Source organism: Hemitrygon akajei, chromosome 17, assembly GCF_048418815.1.
Source record: "Hemitrygon akajei chromosome 17, sHemAka1.3, whole genome shotgun sequence".
Lineage (NCBI taxonomy): Eukaryota > Metazoa > Chordata > Chondrichthyes > Myliobatiformes > Dasyatidae > Hemitrygon > Hemitrygon akajei.
Window position 1 is genome coordinate 89,543,106 of NC_133140.1, and position 21,952 is coordinate 89,565,057.

At 46.1% G+C, this 21,952-nt stretch overlaps 1 protein-coding gene across 2 annotated transcripts in view; it reads left to right on the forward strand.

Annotated features, from left to right (window-relative positions):
* The first annotated feature begins 597 nt into the window (after positions 1 to 597).
* The window catches only part of gpatch1 (G patch domain containing 1), a 74,555-nt gene continuing 53,200 nt past the window's right edge, over positions 598 to 21,952 (forward strand). For both annotated transcript variants that reach the window (XM_073070502.1, XM_073070503.1), the window contains exons 1-9: positions 598 to 702; positions 4,867 to 5,007; positions 9,458 to 9,543; positions 11,733 to 11,893; positions 12,701 to 12,798; positions 16,341 to 16,399; positions 17,952 to 18,200; positions 18,700 to 18,847; positions 20,542 to 20,621. In XM_073070502.1, the coding sequence (XP_072926603.1) occupies positions 636 to 702; positions 4,867 to 5,007; positions 9,458 to 9,543; positions 11,733 to 11,893; positions 12,701 to 12,798; positions 16,341 to 16,399; positions 17,952 to 18,200; positions 18,700 to 18,847; positions 20,542 to 20,621 (1,089 nt within the window). In that variant the 5' untranslated portion in view covers positions 598 to 635. The remainder of the gene's footprint in view (positions 703 to 4,866; positions 5,008 to 9,457; positions 9,544 to 11,732; positions 11,894 to 12,700; positions 12,799 to 16,340; positions 16,400 to 17,951; positions 18,201 to 18,699; positions 18,848 to 20,541; positions 20,622 to 21,952) is intronic.

The following is a 21,952-nucleotide window of genomic DNA, read 5'->3' on the forward strand; positions in this document are numbered from 1 at the left end:
TGACTGAGTTTGGGGGGTGGCAGAGTTAGGGTGTGAGAATTGGGGGGGTGAGGGCAGTGTTATGGGTGACAATTGGAAGTGAGGGTGGGTTTGGGGGTGAGAATCAGTGAGGGTGGGTTTAGGATGAGAATCAGGGTGAGGGCGGGTTTGAGGGTGCAAATTGGGGGTGGGGGTTTTGAGGGTGAGAATTGCAGTGGGGGGTTTGGGGTGAGATTCGATGAAGGTGTTTTGGAGGTGGGGATCAGGGTGAGGGAGTGTTTGGGGTGAGAACCAGGGATGGGGGGGGGGGGTTCGGGATAAGAATCAGTGAGGGGGAGGTTTGGGGGTGAGAATCGGGGTGATGGTGGGAATTGGTGGTGAGGGTTGGTTTGGGGGTGAGAAGCAGTAAGGGCGGGTTTGGGATGAGAATAGGGATGATGGCGAGTTTGAGGGTGAAAGTCGGTGGTGAGGGGTGCTTGAGGTGAGAATCAGGGATTAAGTGCGGGTTTCGTGGTGGGAATCGGTGCTGGGGTGTCTAACGGTAACGCTGCGGGGGGAAGGATCGGTTGTTGAATCATTCAGGATCACGGTGAGGGGCCGAGAGGCCTCCTTCCTCTCGTCGTGCCCGGAGCCGCCCCCTGACCCGGAAGTGGAAGATGGCGGCGGCCGAGGAAGACGAGGAAGATTTTGTGTATTTGGGCACCCCGCTGGAACCGCTTGACGGTGAGCGTGGGGCGGGGGGAACGGGGTAAATGAGACCGGAGGGTTGGACGAGCGGGGTAACGGAGACCGGAGGGCGGGGGGAACGGGGTAAATACCAGAGGGTGGGGGGAGAGCGGGGCAACGGAGACAGGAGAGTGTGGGGTGGGTCGGAGTAAATGAGACCGGAGAGTTGGGGGGAGCGGGATAATGGGGACCGGAGGGTGGGGGAGTGGGGTAACGGAGACCGGAGGATGGGGGGAGTGGGGTAATTGAGACCGGGGGGGGGGTGAAACAGGGTAATGGAGACCGGATGGTGAGGATAGTGGGGAATGAGGGTGTGGGTGGGTTAACGGGGACCTGACAGTAGGGAGTTGTAATGGAGACTGGAGGGTGGGGAGGAAGCTTGGGAGTGTATGGGTTTATGGGGACTGGGCCCTTAGAGTGAAGGGGAGCTGGGTAATGGTGACTGGAGGTTGGGGGTGATTTACAGAGACCAGAGGGGGGTATGTGGTTAATGGAGACCAGTGTTTGGGAGGGAGTAGGGTAACAGAGATCTGAACATGTAGGTGGGGTAATGGAGACTGGAGCAGAGTGGAATGAATGGGACCTAGTAGGAACTGGTTAACAGGTGAGGAGGTGAAGGGGCTTGTGGTGGCAAGCACGTCCCAGCATCTTGGCCTCTACCCCCTGGCAGAGTCCAGGGTTAACAGTCAATGTTTTGGGTGGAGACCCGTCATGCGAACCAAGTCTCCAGGTAAAGTGTCTCAGCCTGAAATATCCACAGAAACTGCTTGAAATGCTGAGTTCTTCCATCAGATTACTTGTTGCTTCAGATCTTTATGTTCTATGTTGGTTAAAACTCTTCTGTGCCAGGTCCATAATAACACCAATTCCTCAATGTTTCAAAGATTTATCTTTCTTCAGCTTAAATATATCCCACATTCTCTGGGGCAGAGAATTCCAGAGATTCACCTCCCTCTGAATGAAGAAATTATTTCGCACAGAAACATAGAAAACCTACAGCACAATACAGGCTGATTGGCCCACAAAGCTGTGTCAAACATGTCGCTACTTTAGAACTACATAGGTTTTACCCATTGCCCTCTATTTTTCTAAGCTGTATGTACCTGTCCAGGAATCTCTTAAAAGACCCTATCATTTCTACCTCCACCACCGCCGCGGACAGCCCTTTCCATACATTTATCACTCTCTGTGTAAAATAACTTGCCCCTGACATCTCTGTACCTACTCCCCAGCACCCTCTCATGCTAGCCATTTCAGCCCTGGGAAAAAGCCTCTGACTATCCACACGATCAGTGTCTTTCATTATCTTGTTCACCTCTATTAGGTCACCTCTCATTCTCCATCGCTCCAAGGAGAAAAGGCCGAGTTCACTCAACCTATTCTCATAAGGCATGCTCCCCAATCCAGGCAACATCCTTGTAAATCTCCTCTGCACCCTTTGGTTTCCATGTCCTTCCTCTTGCAAGGCGACCAGAATTGGGCACGGTACCCCAAGTGTGGTCTGACCAGGGTCCTATATAGCTGCAACATTACCTCTCAGCTCTTAAGCTCAATCCCACGACTGATGAATGCCAATGCACATATGCCTTCTTAACCGCAGAGTCAACCTGCGTAGCAGCTTTGAGTGTCCTATGGACTCGGATCCCAAGATTCCTCTGATCCTCCACACTGCCAAGAGTCTTGCCATTAATGCTATATTCTGCCATCATATTTGACCTACCAAAATGAACCACCTCACACTTATCTGGGTTGAACTCCATCTGCCACTTCTCAGCCCAGTTTTGCATCCTATCAATGTCCCGCTGTAACCTCTGACAGCCCTCCACACTATCCACAACACCCCTAACTTTTGTTTCATCAGCAAATTTATTAACCCATCCCTCCACTTCCTCATCCAGGTCATTTATAAAAAATCACAAAGAGTAGGGGTCCCAGAACAGATCCCTGAGGCACTCCACTGGTCACTGGCCTCCGTGCAAAATATGAACCGTCTACAACCACTCTTTGCTTTCTGTGGGCAAGCTAGTTCTGGATCCACAAAGCAATGTCCCCTTGGATGGTATGCCTCCTTACTTTCTCAATAAGCCTTGCATGGGGTACCTTATCAAATGCCTTGCTAAAATCCATATACACTACATCTACGGCTCTACCTTCATCAATGTGCTTAGTCACATCCTCAAAAATGCAATCAGGCTCATAAGGCACAACCTGCCTTTGACAAAGCCATGCTGACTACTCCTAATCATATAATGCCTCTCCAAATGTTCATAAATCCTGCCTCTCAGGATCTTCTCCATCAACCTACCAACCTCTAAAGTAAGACTCATTGGTCTAAAATTTCCTGGGCTATCCCTACTCCCTTTCTTGAATAAGGGAACAACATCCGCAACCCTCCAGAACCTCTCCCATCCCCATTGATGATGCAAAGATCATCACCAAAGGCTCTGAAATCTCTTCCCTCGCTTCCCACAGTAGCCTGGGGTACGTCCTGTCTGGTCCTGGTAACTTATTCAATTTGATGCTTTCCAAAAGCTCCAGCACATCCTCTTCCTTAAAATCTGCATGCTCAAGCTTTTCAGTCCACTGCAAGTCATCCCTACAATCACCAAGATCCTTTTCCGTAGTGAATACTGAAGCAAAGTATTCATTTAGTACCTCTGCCATCTCCTCTGGTTCCATACACACTTTTCCACTGTCACACTTGATTGGTCCTATTCTCTCACTTCTTATCCTTTTGCTCTTCACACACTTGTAGGATGCCTTGGGGTTTTCCTTAATCCTGTCCACTAAGGCCTTCTCATGGCCCTTTCTGGCTCTCCTAATTTCGTTCTTAAGCTCCTTCCTGCTAGCCTTATAATCTTCTAGATTTCTATCATTACCTAGTTTTTTGAACCTTTCATAAGCTCTTCTTCTTGACTAGATTTACAACAGCCTTTGTACACCATGGTTCCTGTACCCTACCATCCTTTCCCTGTCTCATTGGAACATATCTATGCAGAACCTCATGCAAATATCCCCTGAACATTTACCATATTTCTTCCATACGTTTCCCTGAGAATATCTGTTTCCAATTTATGCTTCCAAGTTGCTGCCTGATAGCCTCATATTTCCCCTTACTCCAATGAAATGTTTTCCAAACTTGTCTGTTCCTATCCCTCTCCAATGCTATGGTAAAGGAGAAAGAATTGTGATCACTATCTCCAAAATGCTCTCCCACTGAGTGACCCGACACCTGACCAGATTCATTTCCCAATACCAGATCAAGTACAGCCTCTCCTCTTGTAGGCTTATCTACATATTGTGTCAGGAAGCCTTCCTGAACACACCTAACAAACTCCACCCCATTGAAACCCCTCACTCTAAGGAGATGCCAATCAATATTTGGGAAATTAAAATCTCCCACCACAACAACGTTGTTATTATTACATCTTTCCAGATTCTGTCTCCCTATGTGCTCCTCGATGTCCCTGTTACTATTGGGTGGTCTATAAAAAAACACCCAGTGGAGTTATTGACCCCTTCCTATTCCTAACCTCCATCCAGAGAGACTCTATAGACAACCCCTCCATGACTTCCTCCTCTTCTGCAGCCGTGACACTATCTCTGATCAACAGTGCCACGCCCCCATCTTTTTTGCTTCCCTCCTTGTCCTTTCTGAAACAGTAAAGCGTGGCATTTGAAGTAGCCATTCCTGCCCCTGCACCATCCAAGTCTCTGGAACGGCCACAACATCACAGCTCCAAGTGCTGATCCACACATCTCAGTTTTAACTGACCAGGTTCTTATTCTCTAGCTCAGTCTCTTGTCTCCTTGTGTTGGTGACTCTCCCACAGGTGGAAATATCTCAACATCTACTCTGTCAAGACCGTTAGGGTCTTGTATGTTTGAATAAGGTCACTCCTCATTCTTGTAGACTGAAAGGAATACAGACCCAAACTGTACAGCCTCACCTGATAGGAAACTCTGTCATCCTGTTGAATCTCTTTTGGACTTCCTCCAAGGCTATTATATACATGGGATTTTGCAGATGTTGGAAATCTGAAACAACATACACACAATGCTGGAGGAATTCAGCAAGTCAGGCAGCATCTATGGAGGGGAATAAACAGTTGACATTTTTGGTTGAGATTGTTCATCAGGGCTACTCTTTTTTTTATATAGGTAAGGGACCCTCTGTGAAGAAACCAGTTCCTCTGCAGGACCAGACTGTGAAGGATGAAAAGGGACGATACAAGCGCTTTCATGGTGCATTCACTGGGGGATTCTCTGCAGGGTATTTCAACTCGGTGGGCTCAAAGGAAGGTAAGGACATTCTGAAGGCGCTTTCCCCAAGACCAGAGAATGATGGTGGCAGAGAGAATGAATTTACCCAATTATAAGATGGGCGGACTTCCCAAACACTCCTTCGTTGAGAGCACCCATTACCTCTTCACCCAGCAACTGGCTATTTTTAAAAAACAGATTAAAGATGAGCTTTATTTGTCACATATTTGTACATGGAAATATACAGTTAAATGTGTAATGTGCGGTCCAAGGATGTTCTGTTGGGCAGCCCGCCAGTGTCACCATGTTTCCAGTGCCAACATAGCATGCCCACCAATTACTAACTTTGGAATGTGGGAGAAAACCGGAGCACCAGGAGGAAGACCACACAGTCGCAGGGAGAACATCCAAACTCCTTACGTATATTAGCAGCAATTGCTGGCACTGTACTAGCATTATGCCAACAAACTACTTATCGCTTTTCATTGTTTAGGATGTGTGTTTTTGGCAGTAACTTGGCACCAATCCCTGACTGTCCTCAAAAGGTGAAGGAGAGCTGTCTTTGTGAACCACTGTAGTCCTTCTAGTGTACGTAGGTGCTTCTGGGTTGTTGGGGAGGGAGTCGTGCCATCTCGATATGGTGACAGTGAAAGTTTGTATGGTAGGCCTCTTTATTAGGTACAGCTGCTGCTTGTTAATGCAACTGTCTAATCAGCCAATCACGTGGCAGCAACACAATGCATAAAAGCATGCAGATATTGTCAAGAGGTTCAAACCAAACATCAGAATGAGGAAGAACTGTGATCTAACTGACTTTGACCTTGGAATCATTGTTGGTGCCAGATGGGGTAGTTTGAAACTCCCAGAATCGCAATCTTCTTGGATTTTTACACAAAATTTCTAGAATTTGTAGAAAATGGTGCCAAAAGTAAATAACATCCAGTAAATGGCAGTTCTGTGGGCAAAAAAAAAGTACAGAGTTGTCAGACTTTCAGGCTGACAGGAAGGCAAGAGTAACTCGAGTAATCGCCATTACAACAGAGTGCTGAAGAGCATCTGTGAGTGTTCAACACGTTGAACCTTGAAGTGGATGAGTTGGAGCAGCAGAAGCCAAGAACATGCCACTACGTGGCCACTCTTTAGATAGGAGATAAAGTGGCCGCTGCTGTATTTCCAGATCCAAAGATGCAGAGGGAAGCTGCAGATCTGGTGTTTGCCTGTAGATTGTTCCCTTCTCCCACCTGAAGAGGTCCCTGGGATCTGTGGGGCTGTGTCTGAGGGTGAGAGCTGGGGTTTGAGGCCCTATTTGACTGACCTGATGCAACGTCATGCTGGTGGACTGTGAACAGACATTACCAGGCCTTTAGCATAAGGCTGGGACGTTTTCCAGTTTATCCCGTCGTTCCCCAACGGGCCACCCACCTCCCTGGCTCAGTTTATGGGCAAGGGCGATGGGTGCCTCATGTACTTTGCTCACATGAAGTCTTTTGTGCATTTGGCCTGTTGTGCTGTGCATCACAGCGGCCTAAGTAGAGGACTGCATGTTTCCCCGGCTTGGGCACACGTATCAGTGAGTCATGTGTTGCCCAACTCGCGTACAGAGGATTGTGTGGGATGCAGGGCTGACATATTAACCAATTTTTACAGGAGCACTGTTGAGAGTGTCCTTACCAACTGCATTACTTTCTGGTATGGGAATTGCAAGGCATATGACCGCAAGTACCTACGAAGGGTTGCAAAGACTGCTGAGAGAATCATCGGGGTCTCTCTTCCACCCATCTTGAGTTATTTATCAGGAGTGCAGCGTACGCAGGGTCCTCAGCATTATCAATGGTTCCTCCCATCCGTCCAACAATCTCCTTAAACCCCTACCATCAGGCAGGAGGTCCTGCAGCATTAGGACAAGAACGGTTGGGATGGGAAACAGCTTCTTCCCCCAGACCGTAAGACTATGGAGCTCCCTGTCACCATGTCTGAATCTCATTGTACGATTTAATATCACCCAGCATTTTTTTGTGAAATTAGTTGTTTTGTTGCAGCTGCACATCGCAATAAAAAGTAATAAAACTATAAATTACAATAAGTGTATGCTTTTAAAAAATTAATAAATAGTGCAAAATAAGAGGCAAAAAATAGTGAGGTAAGGTTCATGTGTTCATTGCCCATTCAGAAATCTGATGGCAGAAGGGAAGAAGCTGTTCCTGAGATGTTGTGTCTTCACACTCCTGTACCTCTTCCCTGATGGTAGCAATGAGAAGAGGGCATGTCCTGGTGATGGGGATCCTTAATGATGGATGTCACCTTCTTGAGGTCTCGCCTTTTGAAGGTCTCCTCAGTGCTGTGGAGGCTAGTGCCCATGATGTAGCTGGCTGAGTTTACAACTTTCTGCAGCTTCTTCCGATCGTGTGCAGTGGCCCCTCCATACCAGACAGTGATGCAACCAGTTAGAATGCTCTCCATGATAAGTACAGTCGGCCCTCCTTATCCGCGAGTTCCGCATGCGCGAATTCAACCAACCACGAATCGAGAAAACCTGGAAGTGCCCTTCAAGGCCTTGTTGTTCGAGCATGTACAGGCTTTTTTCTTGTCATTATTCCCTAAACAATGCAGTATAACAACTATTTACATAACATTTACATTGTATTAGGTATTATAAGTAATCTAGAGATGATTTAAAGTATACGAGAGGATGTGCGAGGGTTATCGTGGATCGGGATCGAAAAAAATCGTAAGTTCTCTTACTAAGTAAGTCGGAACAGGTACATCCGGTATTATTTAGCATCAGTTAGTCAAACGTTTGTCTTAGTATACAGTATATATTTTACCTTTCTATGCATATAAAATGCTAAGAACGTATGTTTCAGTGCTGGGCTCAGGAACGAAAGTTCCCGAGTTCGCTTCAGTGACAGACCGCTCCCGAGTGCACTTTCCATCTGTGCCTGGTTGATGTGGAGGATCCAAAACCCAATAATTAAACCACTGTGTTGCTTGTAGCTTTCATCGGGGCAGGGCCTTTCTCACTTTATCCTTTAAAATTGTTCTGATTGTTGATCGACGTAGCCTAACGCTTTTCCAATGACTGATGGCGTTTCACCTCTTTCTGATCGCTTTATTATTTCCACTTTATTTTCATTGGTGATCGTGATTATTTTCATGAACAGAAATACTGCTGATTCAGAGCTCTGCTGCCAGGTCCTAATGTCCACTGCACTGAGACAGGTTAAATAAGGTCTGGGGTTCTGCTGGGTCCTAAGGTCCACTGCATTGAGACAGTTTGAATAAGGGACTTGTGCATCCGCGATTTTTGGTATCTGCAAGGGGTCCCGGAACCAATCCTTTGTGGATAAGAGGGCCGACTGTATTCGTGAGCATCTTTGGTGAAATACCAATACTCTTCAAACTCCTAATGAAGTATAGCCGCTGCCATATCTTATTTGTAGATGCATCAATATGTTCGGCCCTGGACAGATCCTGGATAGACACCCAGGAACTTGAAACTGATCACCTCTTTCACTTCTGATCTCTCTGAGGACTGGTGTGTGTTCCCTCAACTTGCCCTCACTGCAGTTCACAATCAATTCCTTGGTCTTACTGACATTGAGTGCAAGATTGTTGCTGCAACTCTTCCCAACCAGCTGAACTATCTTGCTCCTGTACACCACTGCCATCTGAAATTCTGCCATTTGAGCAGTCTCTACCCACACAGTTGTGGGTAAAGAGGGTAGAGCAGAGGAGTAAGCTCACACCCTTGAGGTGCACAAGTGTTGATTGTCAGCGAGGAAGAGATGTTATTTCTGATCTGCACAGACTGTGGTCTTCCTGTCAGGAAGACAAGGATCACTAGTTGTCCTGTGTTACAGTGAAAGGTGAAGCCATTGAGTTATAGCACTGTGTCTGAAATGGCAGGGGATAGCCATGTTTCTGTGAAGCAAAGTACACAGCAGTTCCTGATGCCCCTTGGGCAATGTTGCTCTGCTATCTTCAATTTTATTTTCCACAGACTGTATATTCAACAGAAAGATAGACGGGAGTGAGGATCAGAAACCTCTGCATTTCAATCATACTTGCAGCCCAGCCCACTTCTCATGCTTCCTCTTTCCTAACGGGAAACTGCAGTCTGGAATCCTTTGATTTTGAGTATCAAATGATTTGCTTACTGAAGTGCCCATGGCTGTGTGACTGTGGATTTCAGCTGTGGTAGTCCTGAATGGGAATATTTGATGATTCTCATCGAAGTTATGCTCAATGAGTTGCCCCTTATTGGCACCATCTTAAAGTATGAAGTGCCAGGAGTGTTATACTGTTTACTTTTTAACTTGTATATGCACCTTAAATTAACAAATAATATTTGTGGTGAGTTGTATGCCATGTGTGTGAGTTGTATGTTCTGTGTAGTGCACCTTGGTCTGGAGGAATGTGGTTTTGTTTGGTGATATACAAATGACAATAAACTGAACTTGATCTGAATGAATGATGTGACTCTGTGCAGGATGGACACCTTCAAGCTTTGTGTCTTCACGACAGAAAAAGGCAGAGAAGCAGCTGCTCAGCCCTGAGCACTTCATGGACGAAGAGGTACAATGGGAGGAGATCCCTGGCATCTTATTCTGTGACTGGGTCTGGGGGTAGGAGAAGAGGTACAGTAGAAGAGTGTAGAGGGAGGAGGTCCCTGGGAACTGTGTGGCTGGGTGTGGGGGGCAGGAAACGAGGTACAGTAGAAGACTACACAGAGGGAGGAGCTCACTGGGAGCTATGGGGTTGGGTCGGGGTCTGGGAGATGGGCTCACTGTCCACATGATGAGGATTCAAGATGAGCAAGGCGACGTTCTGTTCTGAGCTGACTTTGGCAAGACCATAAGATATAGGAGCAGAATTTGGCTATTTGGCCCATCGAGCCTGCTCCACCATTCCAATATACTTCATAACCACTTTCTCCTGCCTTCTCCCCACCTCCCTTCATGCCCTGCCTAATTAAGAATCTATCAACCTCTGCATTAAGTATACCCAATAACTTGGCCTTCACAGCCATCTGTAGAAATGAATTGCACAGATTCACCAGCCTGTAGCTAAATTTCTCCTCATCTCTGTTCTAAAAAGATATCCTTGTATTGGCAAAACCAATGTTGGCATTCATTTCAAGAGGAATATAATATAAAAACAAGGAGATAATACTGAGTCTTTATAAACATAGAAACTAGGTGCAGGAGTAGGCCATTCGGCCCTTCGAGCCTGCACCACCATTCAGTATGATCACGGCTGATCATCCAACTCAAAACCCTGTACCTGCTTTCTCTTATAAGACACTAATTAGGCCTCACTTGGAGTATTGTCAACAGTGTTGGGCCCTATATCTCAGAAAAGATGTGTTATAATTAGAGAGTCCAGAGGAAGCTCACGGGGATGATTTCAGGAATGAAGGGTTGAACATATGAGGAGCATTTGGCAGCTTTGGGCCTGTACTCACTAGAATTTAGAAGAATGTGTGGGAATCTCATTGAAATCTACAGAATGTTGAACAGACTAGATAAGGTGGATGTGCAGAGGATGTTTCCAATGGTGGAGGTGGCCAGAGCTAGAAAGCACTACCTCAAAATTGAGGGGCGACCCTTTAGAAAAGAGGTAAGGAGGAATTTCTTTTAGTCAGACAGTAGTGAATCTGTGGAATGCTTTGCTACAGACAGCTGTGTAGTCCAAGTCTGTGGGTATATTTAAAGTGAAAATTGATAGTTTCCTGATTGGTCAGGGCATCAAAGGTTATGGCGAGAAGGCAGGTGAATGGGGTTGACTGGGATCCTGGGTCAGCCATAATGGAATGGTGGAGCAGACTCGATGGGCTGAATGGCCTAATCCTGCACCTATGTCTTGTGGTCTTATTCTGAGGCTGTGCCCTCTGGGTACAGAGCTGAGGGCACAAACAGTGTGGAGGGCAGTGCTGATTGGAGGGAGGTGGGGGGGGGGGGCTGCCAGGTTACTGAATGGAGGTTTTAACATTCTTCCCCCCCCCCCCCCCCCACCACCCTGTGCCAGGAGGGGAGAGGAGGGCTGAGAGCTGAGATGAGAGGCAGTGAGAGGGAGACAAAGGTGCTGGACAGTGTCATGTCTCAGCTTTCAGTTACCATCCCCTGTGGAAATGAGGAAGAACTGCTCTTTCAGGAAAGCGAGAGAGACAAAAGTGAGTTAGTTGGAGGATCAACATTGTATGCCAGTGTCAGTAGAGCTGTTCCCTTAACACATGAGTTGGTAACCAGGCAATGTTATGACACAACTTCCAAGGCAGCAGTGAACACAAGTGTAATGGGAACTTCCCTGGATGGAAGGGCAGCTGGGGACGGGGAGTTGATGGATGGTGGGGTGAGATATATAGGAGGCTGAAGTAGAGGAATAGTGGTGGAGATTGTGGAGGGGAAGAAAGGAGGAGGGATGGTGGGGTAGAGGAAGGGTTTGGGTATATGGAAGTTGAGGGAGGTGGAGGAAAGGTGGGGTATGGGGGAAGGGAGGGGTAGGGTATTTGGGTAATTGAGTGAGCTGGATTTGGGAGGGGAATGAGGGGAGAGCTGGGAGGGGGAGTTGGGGAAGGAGTTAGGGATATGGGAGTTGACTGAGATAGGGGAGGAAGTGGGATGAGGTGGAGGGAGGGGAATGGTGGGGTACATGGGAGGTTGAGGGTTGTGGAAGGGGAGGGATGCAGCAACAGGGCTGTGGGAGTTGGTGGATAGTTGCATGTGAGGAGTCTCATGGATACTGGGTAACTCTGTACTTTGAAGGATCTTGAGGAGCACGGCATTGCACCGAGGAGAATCGTGACTACGGGAGAGTTTGCCTCCAAGGCGACAGACAAGCTGCAGGAGAAGTCCCGGGCTTTGGCGAGTGTAATGGGTCCAATTCCTGGGGCCACCATCTTGGAGGACCTGATCTGCCTGGCAAAGTAAGAGGCTTCTGGGGCAGGGTTGGGTAGAGGGCTTTATCAGCTGACCTTTAACTTTTCCCCTTGTTCTACCTCTTGTGTCAGAGCTGGCAGGTGGTTGGTTGGACTGGGGATATTCCGACCACACTGTGGGGGGAGAGGGGTCTCAGGCATTTTCACCCTGAGGCCACAGGCACTAAACACGTTCCGTGCGGATGCTGAGCAGTCTGAAAGCAAAGGAACATAGCCCTCGTAGATTCTGTGGAAGCTGGAAATCTTGAAAACGCACACGCGCGCACACACACTCTCTCTCTCTCTCTCTCACACACACACACACACACACAGAGCTGGAGGAACTCAGTAGGTCAGGCAGCATCTTTGGAGCAGAATAAAACATTGATGTTTCGTGCTAAGGACTGGGTCTTTGCCTGGAATGGCGATAGTTGTGGAGGAGTTGATGTTGAAATCGCTCTAGCCATCAAGGCTGTAATAGAGAGCAGGAATCATGTCTGTGGGGATGGTGAGCTGCTTGTTTTCTGGGTTGTCCCCACGCTCAGGAGCTCCGTAAAGGGGAACTTGAGGATCTGCTTCAACAGTCATTACGTCATGAAGCTTAGGTTGCTGTGGTACTGTTCCCTGGCACCAGGATGGGAGTAATGGGGAGGGATCTGTTCCTTCTCTGGATCTGTTCAGAATCCACTGGGTTGGTGATTATTTGCTTAGGCTTACTAAACTCACTACATCTCACTGACATGACCTGGTTAACTTCTATCAACCAACTTTGTTAATCCGAGGATGTAAATTAAAATGCCTAAATGTTCCATGCAGGATAACAATTGGCGTGCAGCTGCTGCGGAAAATGGGCTGGAAAGAGGGCCAAGGATTAGGACCACGTGTGAAGAGAAAAGCTCAAAGACAGCAGACTGGTGAGACCATCCCACAATCACTCCTAAATATGAGAAATGCTGTCTATACCAATTAACTGGACTCTGATGACTTGCACTTGTTCCTCAATGACACTTTATTTAAGTATGCACAATAAGTATAGCCTGTTAACACACTGCTCTGAAGTTTGAACCAAGAAATGTGATTTTCATACAGAATTGACCCAATAGAAACTGCTCTTCTCAATCCTATCATTTGCATGTTTAAATACCAATCATAATACATATCTTAGGGTATTAACTAATTAAATCCTTGTGTGAAAGGCCAATAGTACTTGAGAATTAGTAAAGTAGCTGTCCAATTGTAAGGATTCTTTGTTTACATCTGTATCTTGTCTTGGTGTGCTCAGTGACCTTGGTTCCCAGGGTTGAACCAGAAAGGCTGTACAAAAGTTCGGCTTTCAATGACCATGTTCACCCTGGGTGACTGCACTATGTCTGTGCACTGTCTCTGTCTGTTTATCATTTCTGTTGCCTTAGTGAACTTTCACACAGAGAAAGGCTACACAAGGTGACTGCACTCTGTTGGCTAGCACACCATTTTAAGCCTTGCTTTGCTGAAATTTCCACAATGCTGGAGATCCAGAGTAACGCACACAAAATGGTGGAGCAACTGTGCAGGTCAGGCAGCAATGTATGGAGAGGATTAAACAGTTGGTGTTTTGGGCAGAGACCTTTTAGCAGTCCTGATGAAGGGTCTCGGCCCGCAATCTCAACTGCTTATTTGTTTCCGTAGATACTGCATGACCTGCTCAGTTCCTCCAGCATTTTGTGTGTGCCACTATTGCTCTTAACTGGTTTAGGTTTCAAGACCCCTAGATGTAGGAAGAATGTTGCATCACTGTAGCATCTTCCAGAGATTAGGTCGTCTCAAAGGCGATGAAGTCATTTTGACAATGAGGTCACTTTTGTGACTTCTAACTTGTGTCATAAGGTTCAACAGAGACAGTGTGTCACTGAGTGGGTGACCTGTTCTAGTGACGGTGAGGAATAATTATTGATCACACTAAGACCATAACACATAGCAGCAGAATGAGGCAATTTGTCCCAACGAGTCTGCTGTGCATTCAATCATTGCTGATTTATTTGCCCCCTCAACCCCTTTCTCCTGACTTCTCCCCATAACTTTGATGCTGTTATTAATTAAGTACAATGAACCTCTGCTTTAAATATATCTAAGGAACTAGATATGTGATTATTTGGATAGACAGGGACTGATTAGGGATAATGGACAGGAGGAGGAGTATAGGAAACTGATACAGGACTTTGTGATATGGTGCAACTCAAACTACCTGCGTCTCAATATCACCAAGACCAAGGAGATGGTGGTGGACTTTAGGAGATCTAGGCCTCATATGGAGCCAGTGATCATTAATGGAGAATGTGTGGAGCAGGTTAAGACCTACAAGTATCTGGGAGTACAGTTAGACGAGAAGCTAGACTGGACTGCCAACACAGATGCCTTGTGCAGGAAGGCACAGAGTCGACTGTACTTCCTTAGAAGGTTGGCGTCATTCAATGTCTGTAGTGAGATGCTGAAGATGTTCTATAGGTCAGTTGTGGAGAGCGCCCTCTTCTTTGTGGTGGCGTGTTGGGGAGGAAGCATTAAGAAGAGGGACGCCTCACGTCTTAATAAGCTGGTAAGGAAGGCGGGCTCTGTCGTGGGCAAAGTACTGGAGAGTTTAACATCGGTAGCTGAGCGAAGGGCGCTGAGTAGGCTACGGTCAATTATGGATAACTCTGAACATCCTCTACATAGCACCATCCAGAGACAGAGAAGCAGTTTCAGCGACAGGTTACTATCGATGCAATGCTCCTCAGACAGGATGAAGAGGTCAATACTCCCCAATGCCATTAGGCTTTACAATTCAACCGCCAGGACTTAAGAACTTTTTAAAAGCTATTATTAATTCTTTTTGAGATAGTGATTTAGATGCATATCATATTTTTTATGAGTTAAGTATTGTATGTAATTAGTTTTGCTACAACAAGTGTATGGGACATTGGAAAAAAAAAGTTGAATTTCCCCATGGGGATGAATAAAGTATCTATCTATCTATCTATCTATCAGCATGGTTTTGTGTGTGTGTGGTAGGCAGTGTACAGCCAATCACAGATGTCCAAGGATGTTACCATGGAAGTTGATGAAAGCAAGGCAGAGGATGGTTTCTACATGGACTTCAGCAAGGCCTTTGACAAGGTCCTGCATGGGAGATTGGTCAAGAAGGTTAATTTGCGTTCAGGATGACGTAGTAAGTTGGACTAGACATTGACTTCACATGAGAAGCCAGAGTGGTTGCCCCTCTGACTGGAGCCCTGTGACTATTGGTGTGCCAAAGGGATCAGTGCTGGACCATTGTTGTTTGTCATCAATATCAATGATCTGGATGATAATGTAGTTAACTGGATCAGCAAATTTGCAGATGACACCAAGATTGGTGGTGTAGTGGACAGCGAGGAAGATTATCAAAGCATGCGGTGGGACCTAAGACACTGGGAGACCTAATATATAACATTGTGTGCAGTTTTGGTCACCTACCTACAGTTAAAGTCTGTCCCGAGCCTTATAGGCTGATCAGGCCAGTGCTTATGCCGGTTTCTGTTGCGTGAAGCGAATGAGAGTACAAGACTACCCCCCCCCCCCCCCCCGATAGGATGCCAGTCTATCATGAGGTTGACCCCCCAGAATTTTTTTGCCAGTACCCATTTTTCAGCTGGGTGGACTGGAGCAATGTGTGGTTAAGTGCCTTGCTCAAGGACACAACATGCTACCTCTGCTGGGCTCGAACTCTCGATCTTCAGATTGCTAGTCCAACGCCTTAGCCACTCGGCCACACGCCACAGACCTACCTACAGGAAAGATGTAAATAAGATTGAAAGAGTGCAACGAAAATATACAAGGAATTGCCAAGTTGAGTACTTTAGCACCGATGGGCTGAAGAGCCTGTTTCTGTGCTGTAGTATTCTGTGACTACGACTAGCTGTGTTGTGGGGTGGCTGAGAGAAGCCACCAGTTGAGCCAGTGGATGTGTGAACGGTTTATCAGAATGGAGGTTGTGCTTTGGCTAGCAGTCTGCTGAACCAAAGGATTAGCTTAGGTGCAACAGGACCCAACTTTTAATCAAATTGGCAGTCTTGTGTGATTTCATTGCCACTGAAGGGAGTGGGGGCCAAGTTGGTGGATATATTTAACAGATTCTTGAGTAGTAAAGGTGTAAAATCTTACAGGAAGAAGGCAAGAAAGTGGGGTTGAGAGGGATAATAAATCAGCCATGATTGAATGGGGAGCAGATTTGATGGGCTAAATTACCTAATTTTGCTCCTGTGTTTTATGGTCTTATGTTTCTCCCCCAAGTATGGTTCTGCCCCCGTTGGATTAAGAGACACCCAGTGCAGAGCAAGGATCACATGGGCCCACGGTCAGACATCACTCATTGCCTGCCTGAACTGTGATACACCTCAGAAGAGTTGAGAACATACAGAGGACTCATTTTCATCAATTGTTCATGTTATTCGCCACACAGATACTGGTGTGAAGGTGTATGGCTGTTCCCTGCCTGATAAAGATTGGCAACAATCACAGGTATGTGGTGTAGTCTCCATTCTTGTCCCATGTTGTTTCAACTTCCTGAATCCTAGTGTATATGGTATTGATGTATTATTGCCATGTGTACCGAGAAGTCGCTTCTACCCTGTTACAAGACTATTGAATAGTTCCCTAGTACAATAACAATGGATTCTTGACCTCACAATCTACCTTGTTACGGCCTTGCATCTTTCTGCCTGCACTTTGTTATTGTAACACTTCATCTTGCATTCTATTATTGTTTTCCCTTGTTCCACATCAGTGCGTTGTTTAATAAAATTATATGTATGGATGCATAGAAAACAAATCTTTTCGCTGTGCCTCAGTAAAGCAGCCAGTATAATCAAAGACTCCACCCAACCCGGACATTCTCTCTGTCCCCACTTCCATTGGGCAAAAGGTACATACCACCAGGTTCAAGGCCAGCTTCTACCAGGCCATTATAAGAGTATTGAAAGATTCCCTTGTATAAAAGGGTTTCTTGACCTCATAATCTACTTTGTTATGACCTGCTCTACACTTCCTCTGTAACTGTAAGACTTTAAACTGCATTGTTATTGATTTACCTTGTAGTAGCTCAACTATCTGTAATGATCTGATCTGTATGAACAGAATCCAAGACAAGTATTTCACCACCTCAGTATCTTATGACAATAATTTACTGTGAACAACTTAGTTTTGCAGGTTGTGCTGTTCAATGTCTTATGCCCTGCTTTTCGCAGTCGGGACCAGTACATTTTGCCTAATTAAGCGGCTGCCCCAATTCGCCAAAATTTCATGGGAATTGTTAAAAAGGACAAACTATCATGTAACTGAGTAACAAATTGAATTGAATTGAAATTATGTATTTAAATTAAATACAAAACAAATCAGAACACTGTCAATAATATTACAATTCTATAAAACTATGTATTAGTTTGCTATAGTTATTGACAGATGAATTAATCCATTGTACACTGCTGTGTTCTTTTGATTGACTGTAAATTAACAAAATCAGCTCAGATACCGAGTGCAGATAATGGACTGCCATCTTACAACACTGTTGATGATTGCATCCTCCAAATCTTCATTTTCATTGTAACATTCAATACCTTCAAATTCTTTGCGGTTCCTAACTTGTTTCATTTTCACTCTCGGCCTTTTCTAGCAACTCCAAGTCTGAATGCTTGAAATCGCAGAGCGCAAAACAGTTCTGTACTATCATATTGCATACTTCTCACTAACTATCAGTGACAGAAATTGCTACATCCGAACATAAGCAAAAACAACTGATGCTATTTAAAAATTGTTCACTCTGAGCATGGTGTAGTATCTAACAGCCACACAAGTGCATGCAGCTGATGCTAGTTAGAAGCTGTTCAGCAACAATCTCCTATTCCAATTAGGTGGCATAGTGTCCCAAATAAATGCAGGGAATACCAGCTATTTTCTCAATTAGTTTTTGTTTTTTAAGAGTTGTCCTAAATAAGCTGCTGCCCCAGTTAACCGGAATCTGCTATATTTTAAGGACACTGTGAGATATAACCAAGTGCTGGTTACCTCTCTGTAGGAAGAGCACGAGGAGGACTATCTTCCTGAAAACATTACCTTTGCACCGAAAGACGTAACACCGATGGACTTCACACCGAAGGATGACCAGCGTGGGCTGGGGTACAGTGGAATTGATCCTCGCAGGGCTTTGTACGGGCTGCCCACAGAGGAGCTTGGCAGTGTGTTCAACACAGACTCCAACCGGTCTCACAGCCTTCTGGGTGATGTCCAGTCCAGCAGGGAGAGGAAAGTTGGGATCACTGGTCAGGTGAGTCTGGCGTCTGATGAAAGAGAGCTTGTGGAGACTTGGGTGGACAAAGGGCCTGAGTCCCTCACTCGGAGCAGCCGAGAGTGTTTTGTGGGGGATAGAAGCAGACTCTTAAAATGGAGGCTTCGCTTCATCTGGAGGGAGTTGGAGAAAGGGCAGTGTGAGATGTGACAATGTTGGGGCAGGGGGTGCGAGGTGACAGTGGGTGTTGGTGATGGGGTCATTGAGGGGTGACAGTGGGTGATGGGGTCAGTGAGGGGTGACAATGGGTGTTGGTAATGGGGTCAGTGGGGGTGACAGTGGGTGATGGGGTCAGTGAGGGGTGACAGTGGGTAATGGTCAGGGGTCAGCGAGTGGATGGGAAGTGTGGATTGCTCAGGTGGGGGGAGTGGATGTTCAGTATGTGACAGTTGGGGAGGTGAGGATGAGGATAAGGGTGAACCGTTCAGGCTTGGCAACACTGTTTTGATGTTGTGTTCCTTCTCAATATGTCTGAAAGGCGTTTGGTGTCGGGGCTCTGGAGGAGGACGATGATGATATCTATGCCAGGGATTCACTCTCGCGCTACGATTCAGTGTTGGGTGAGGTGGAAACGGGAGACGGACTCTATGGATGGACTGCTCCACAAATCCACAGGAAGGCAAAAGGTGAGGTCACGATGTTTGTGGTTGTGAGAGCTTCCTGCACGATATAAGATGGGGCAGTGTTGTGGGACAAGAGATGCCCCTCTGAAGAGTTGCAATGTGAAGGCAGAGCAACACACAAATACTGGAGGAACTCAGTAGGTCGGGCAGCATCTACGGAATGGAATAAACAGTTCTGCTGAGTTCTGCTAACAATTTCGGTGATGATCTGGATTTCTAACAACTGCTTAATCTTTTGTGATGAAAATTAATGCCAGGATTCTTAGCAGTGCATCTTGGGGTCCACGTCCATAGATCGCTGAAAGTTGCTACATAACTTGATAGACGAGTTAAGAAAGTACAGAGTGTTGGCCTTCTTTAGTTGGGGGATTGCTTTCTAGAGCTGTAAGGTAATGGAGAAGACAAATATCAGAGTTGTATTGCACATGCGCACTTTAGCAATAAAATAAACCTTGTAATGTTGCAGCACTATGAAAACTCTGGTTAGACCATACTTGGAATATTGTGTTCAGTTCTGGTCACCTCTGTATAGGAAGGATGTGGAAGTTTTGGAGAGCTTGGAGAGATTTACTGGAATGCTGCCTGGATTAGCGTGCATTTCTCATGCGGATAGGGCTTTTCGCTTTGGAGTAAAGAAGACATTTTTTCCTAGGGCAGAAATAATTAATATAAGGTGGCAAAGTATTAAAGGATTGGTGGAAATATGGGGGGGTGGGAATGCCAGAGGTATTGTTTTTTAACACAGGGAATGATGGGTGTGTGGAATGTACTGCTAGGAGTGGTGGTAAGGTTGATACATTGAGGGCTTTTCAGAGAATCTTAGATAGACACATGGCTGATTTAAAAAATAATAATAATAATGCAGGGCTGTGTGGGAGGGAAAGTTAGATTGATCTTAGAGTAAGGTAAGGTCAGCGCGACATGGGTTGAAGGGCCTTTACTATTCTATGTTCTTCCAGCATAATATGTGAGGATTTTACTCACTTGCTACGTCATCACATCTACGTGCTGGGGTTTAAAAATAACAAACTCCGCTTACAAGCTAATAACAAACCACATGCAGGATATTGCCGGGATTTGGGGCTCTGAGCTACAAGAGTAGGTTGATGGACTTGGATGTTATTCTCTGGAACACTGAGAGGTGACCTGATAGAGGTATATAAGGTCATAAATGGGGAAGTTATTGAAAACAAGAGGGCACAGGTTTAAGATCAGAGGGGAGAGATTAGAGACAAGATCCTCATTATAGGAAGGATGTGGGAGTTGAGAGAGGGTGCAGAGGAGATTTACCAGGATGCTGCCTGGATTTGAGAGTATGTCTTAGGAGTGAAGGAGACCTTTTTTTAAGGCAGTAATAACACTAATATGAGGGGGAATAATTTTAAGGTGTTTAGCGGAAATATAGGGGCAACGCCAGAAGTTTTTTTTAACACAGAGACTGGCGGGTGTGTGAAATGGCCTGCCAGGGGTGGTGGTAGAGGCAGATACATCAAAGGCATTTAAAAGACTCTTAGACATGCACATGGATGACAGACAAATGAAGGGTTGTGTAGGAGGGAGAGATTAGATTGATCCTGGAGTAGGTCAACAATGAACTATACTATGTTCTATGAACATTGGATCAGAGTGAGGGGTGCAGGTCTCCACCATCCCTCTTGTTCCCCTCTGTCACCAGCCTAATTCACTCTGTGTTGCAGGCCCAGATATTCCGACAGGATACATCGGCAAACTGCTGGAGGGTTTCATACTGGGATCCAAGCTGCCCAAATCAATGAAGGTACTTGTGCCACCTTGTATGCCTGTGGGGTGACCAAAGGATGGAGCATTGTGGATGGGCTTCGGCAGCCTAGTAGGTGGGTTCTTTGCCCTGTTGATCCCAGGATGTGCTGTGTGGCAGTCCTGCTCCGTGTAAGGAAAGAACTTGGAGCCAAAGGGCTAGCCAGGGAGCCCAGTCTGTGAGTTCACCCCTGGGGCTGGGAGGGACAACACTGAGGCTCTTGGCATCCTGGCCATCGTCAGCGAGTACACTGTACAGGAGTTAGGCCGTCACATTACAGCTGTACTGTACATTAATGAAACCTTATTTGGAGAATTACATGCAGTTCTGGTCACTCAACTATTGGAAGAGTTAAAGATAGAGATTAGATTTATTTGTCACATGTACATCAAAACATTGAAATAAACAGTAAAATATATCGTTTGTATCAATGACTGATATAGTCTGAGGATGTGATGGGAGAAGGTTGCTAGTGTCGTCAAGCTTCTAGCCCCAGCCGAGCATGCCCACAATTCACTAACCCTAACCTGTATGTCTTTGGAATGTGGGAGGAAATCAGCATCCAGAAGAATCACATGAAGTCACAGGGAGAACAGTCCTTCCAGATGAGGTGACACTTCACCTGTGAGTCTGTTGGGGTCATTTACTGTGTTCGGTGCTCCCAGTGTGGCTTCCTGTACATCGGTGAGACCCAACGTAGATTGGGAGACTGCTTTGCCGAGCATCTATGCTCTGTCCACCAGAACAAGCGGGATCTCCCAGTGGCCACCCATTTTAATTCCACTTCCCATTCCCATATGTCCATCCATGGCCTCCTACACTGTCATGATGAGGCCACACTTGGGTTGGAGGAACAACACTTTATATTCTGTTTGGGTAGCCTTCAACCTGGTGGCATGAATATCAATTTCCCAAACTTCCGGTAATCCCCCACTTTCACCATTTCCCATCCCCTTTTTCCTCTCCCACCTTATCTCCTTGCCCATCCATCGCACCCCTCTGGTGCTCTTCCCCCCTTTTCTTCCATGACCTTCTGTCTCTTTCACAATCAACTTCCTGGCTCCTTACTTCATCCCCTCCCCCTCCAGGTTTCATCTATCACCTGGTGTTTCTCTCTCCTCTCTCCCCACCTTTTAAATCTACCCTTCAGCTTTTTACTCCAGTCCTGCTGAAGGGTTTTGGCCCGAAACATCAACTGTACTTTTTTCTCATAGTTGCTGCCTGGCCTGCTGAGTTCCTCCATCATTTTGTGTGTGTTGCTCAAACATTCTTTACTGGTATCTCAGCTTAGTGGAAGAACAAGCTGGACCAAAACTATCTATAGTCATGCT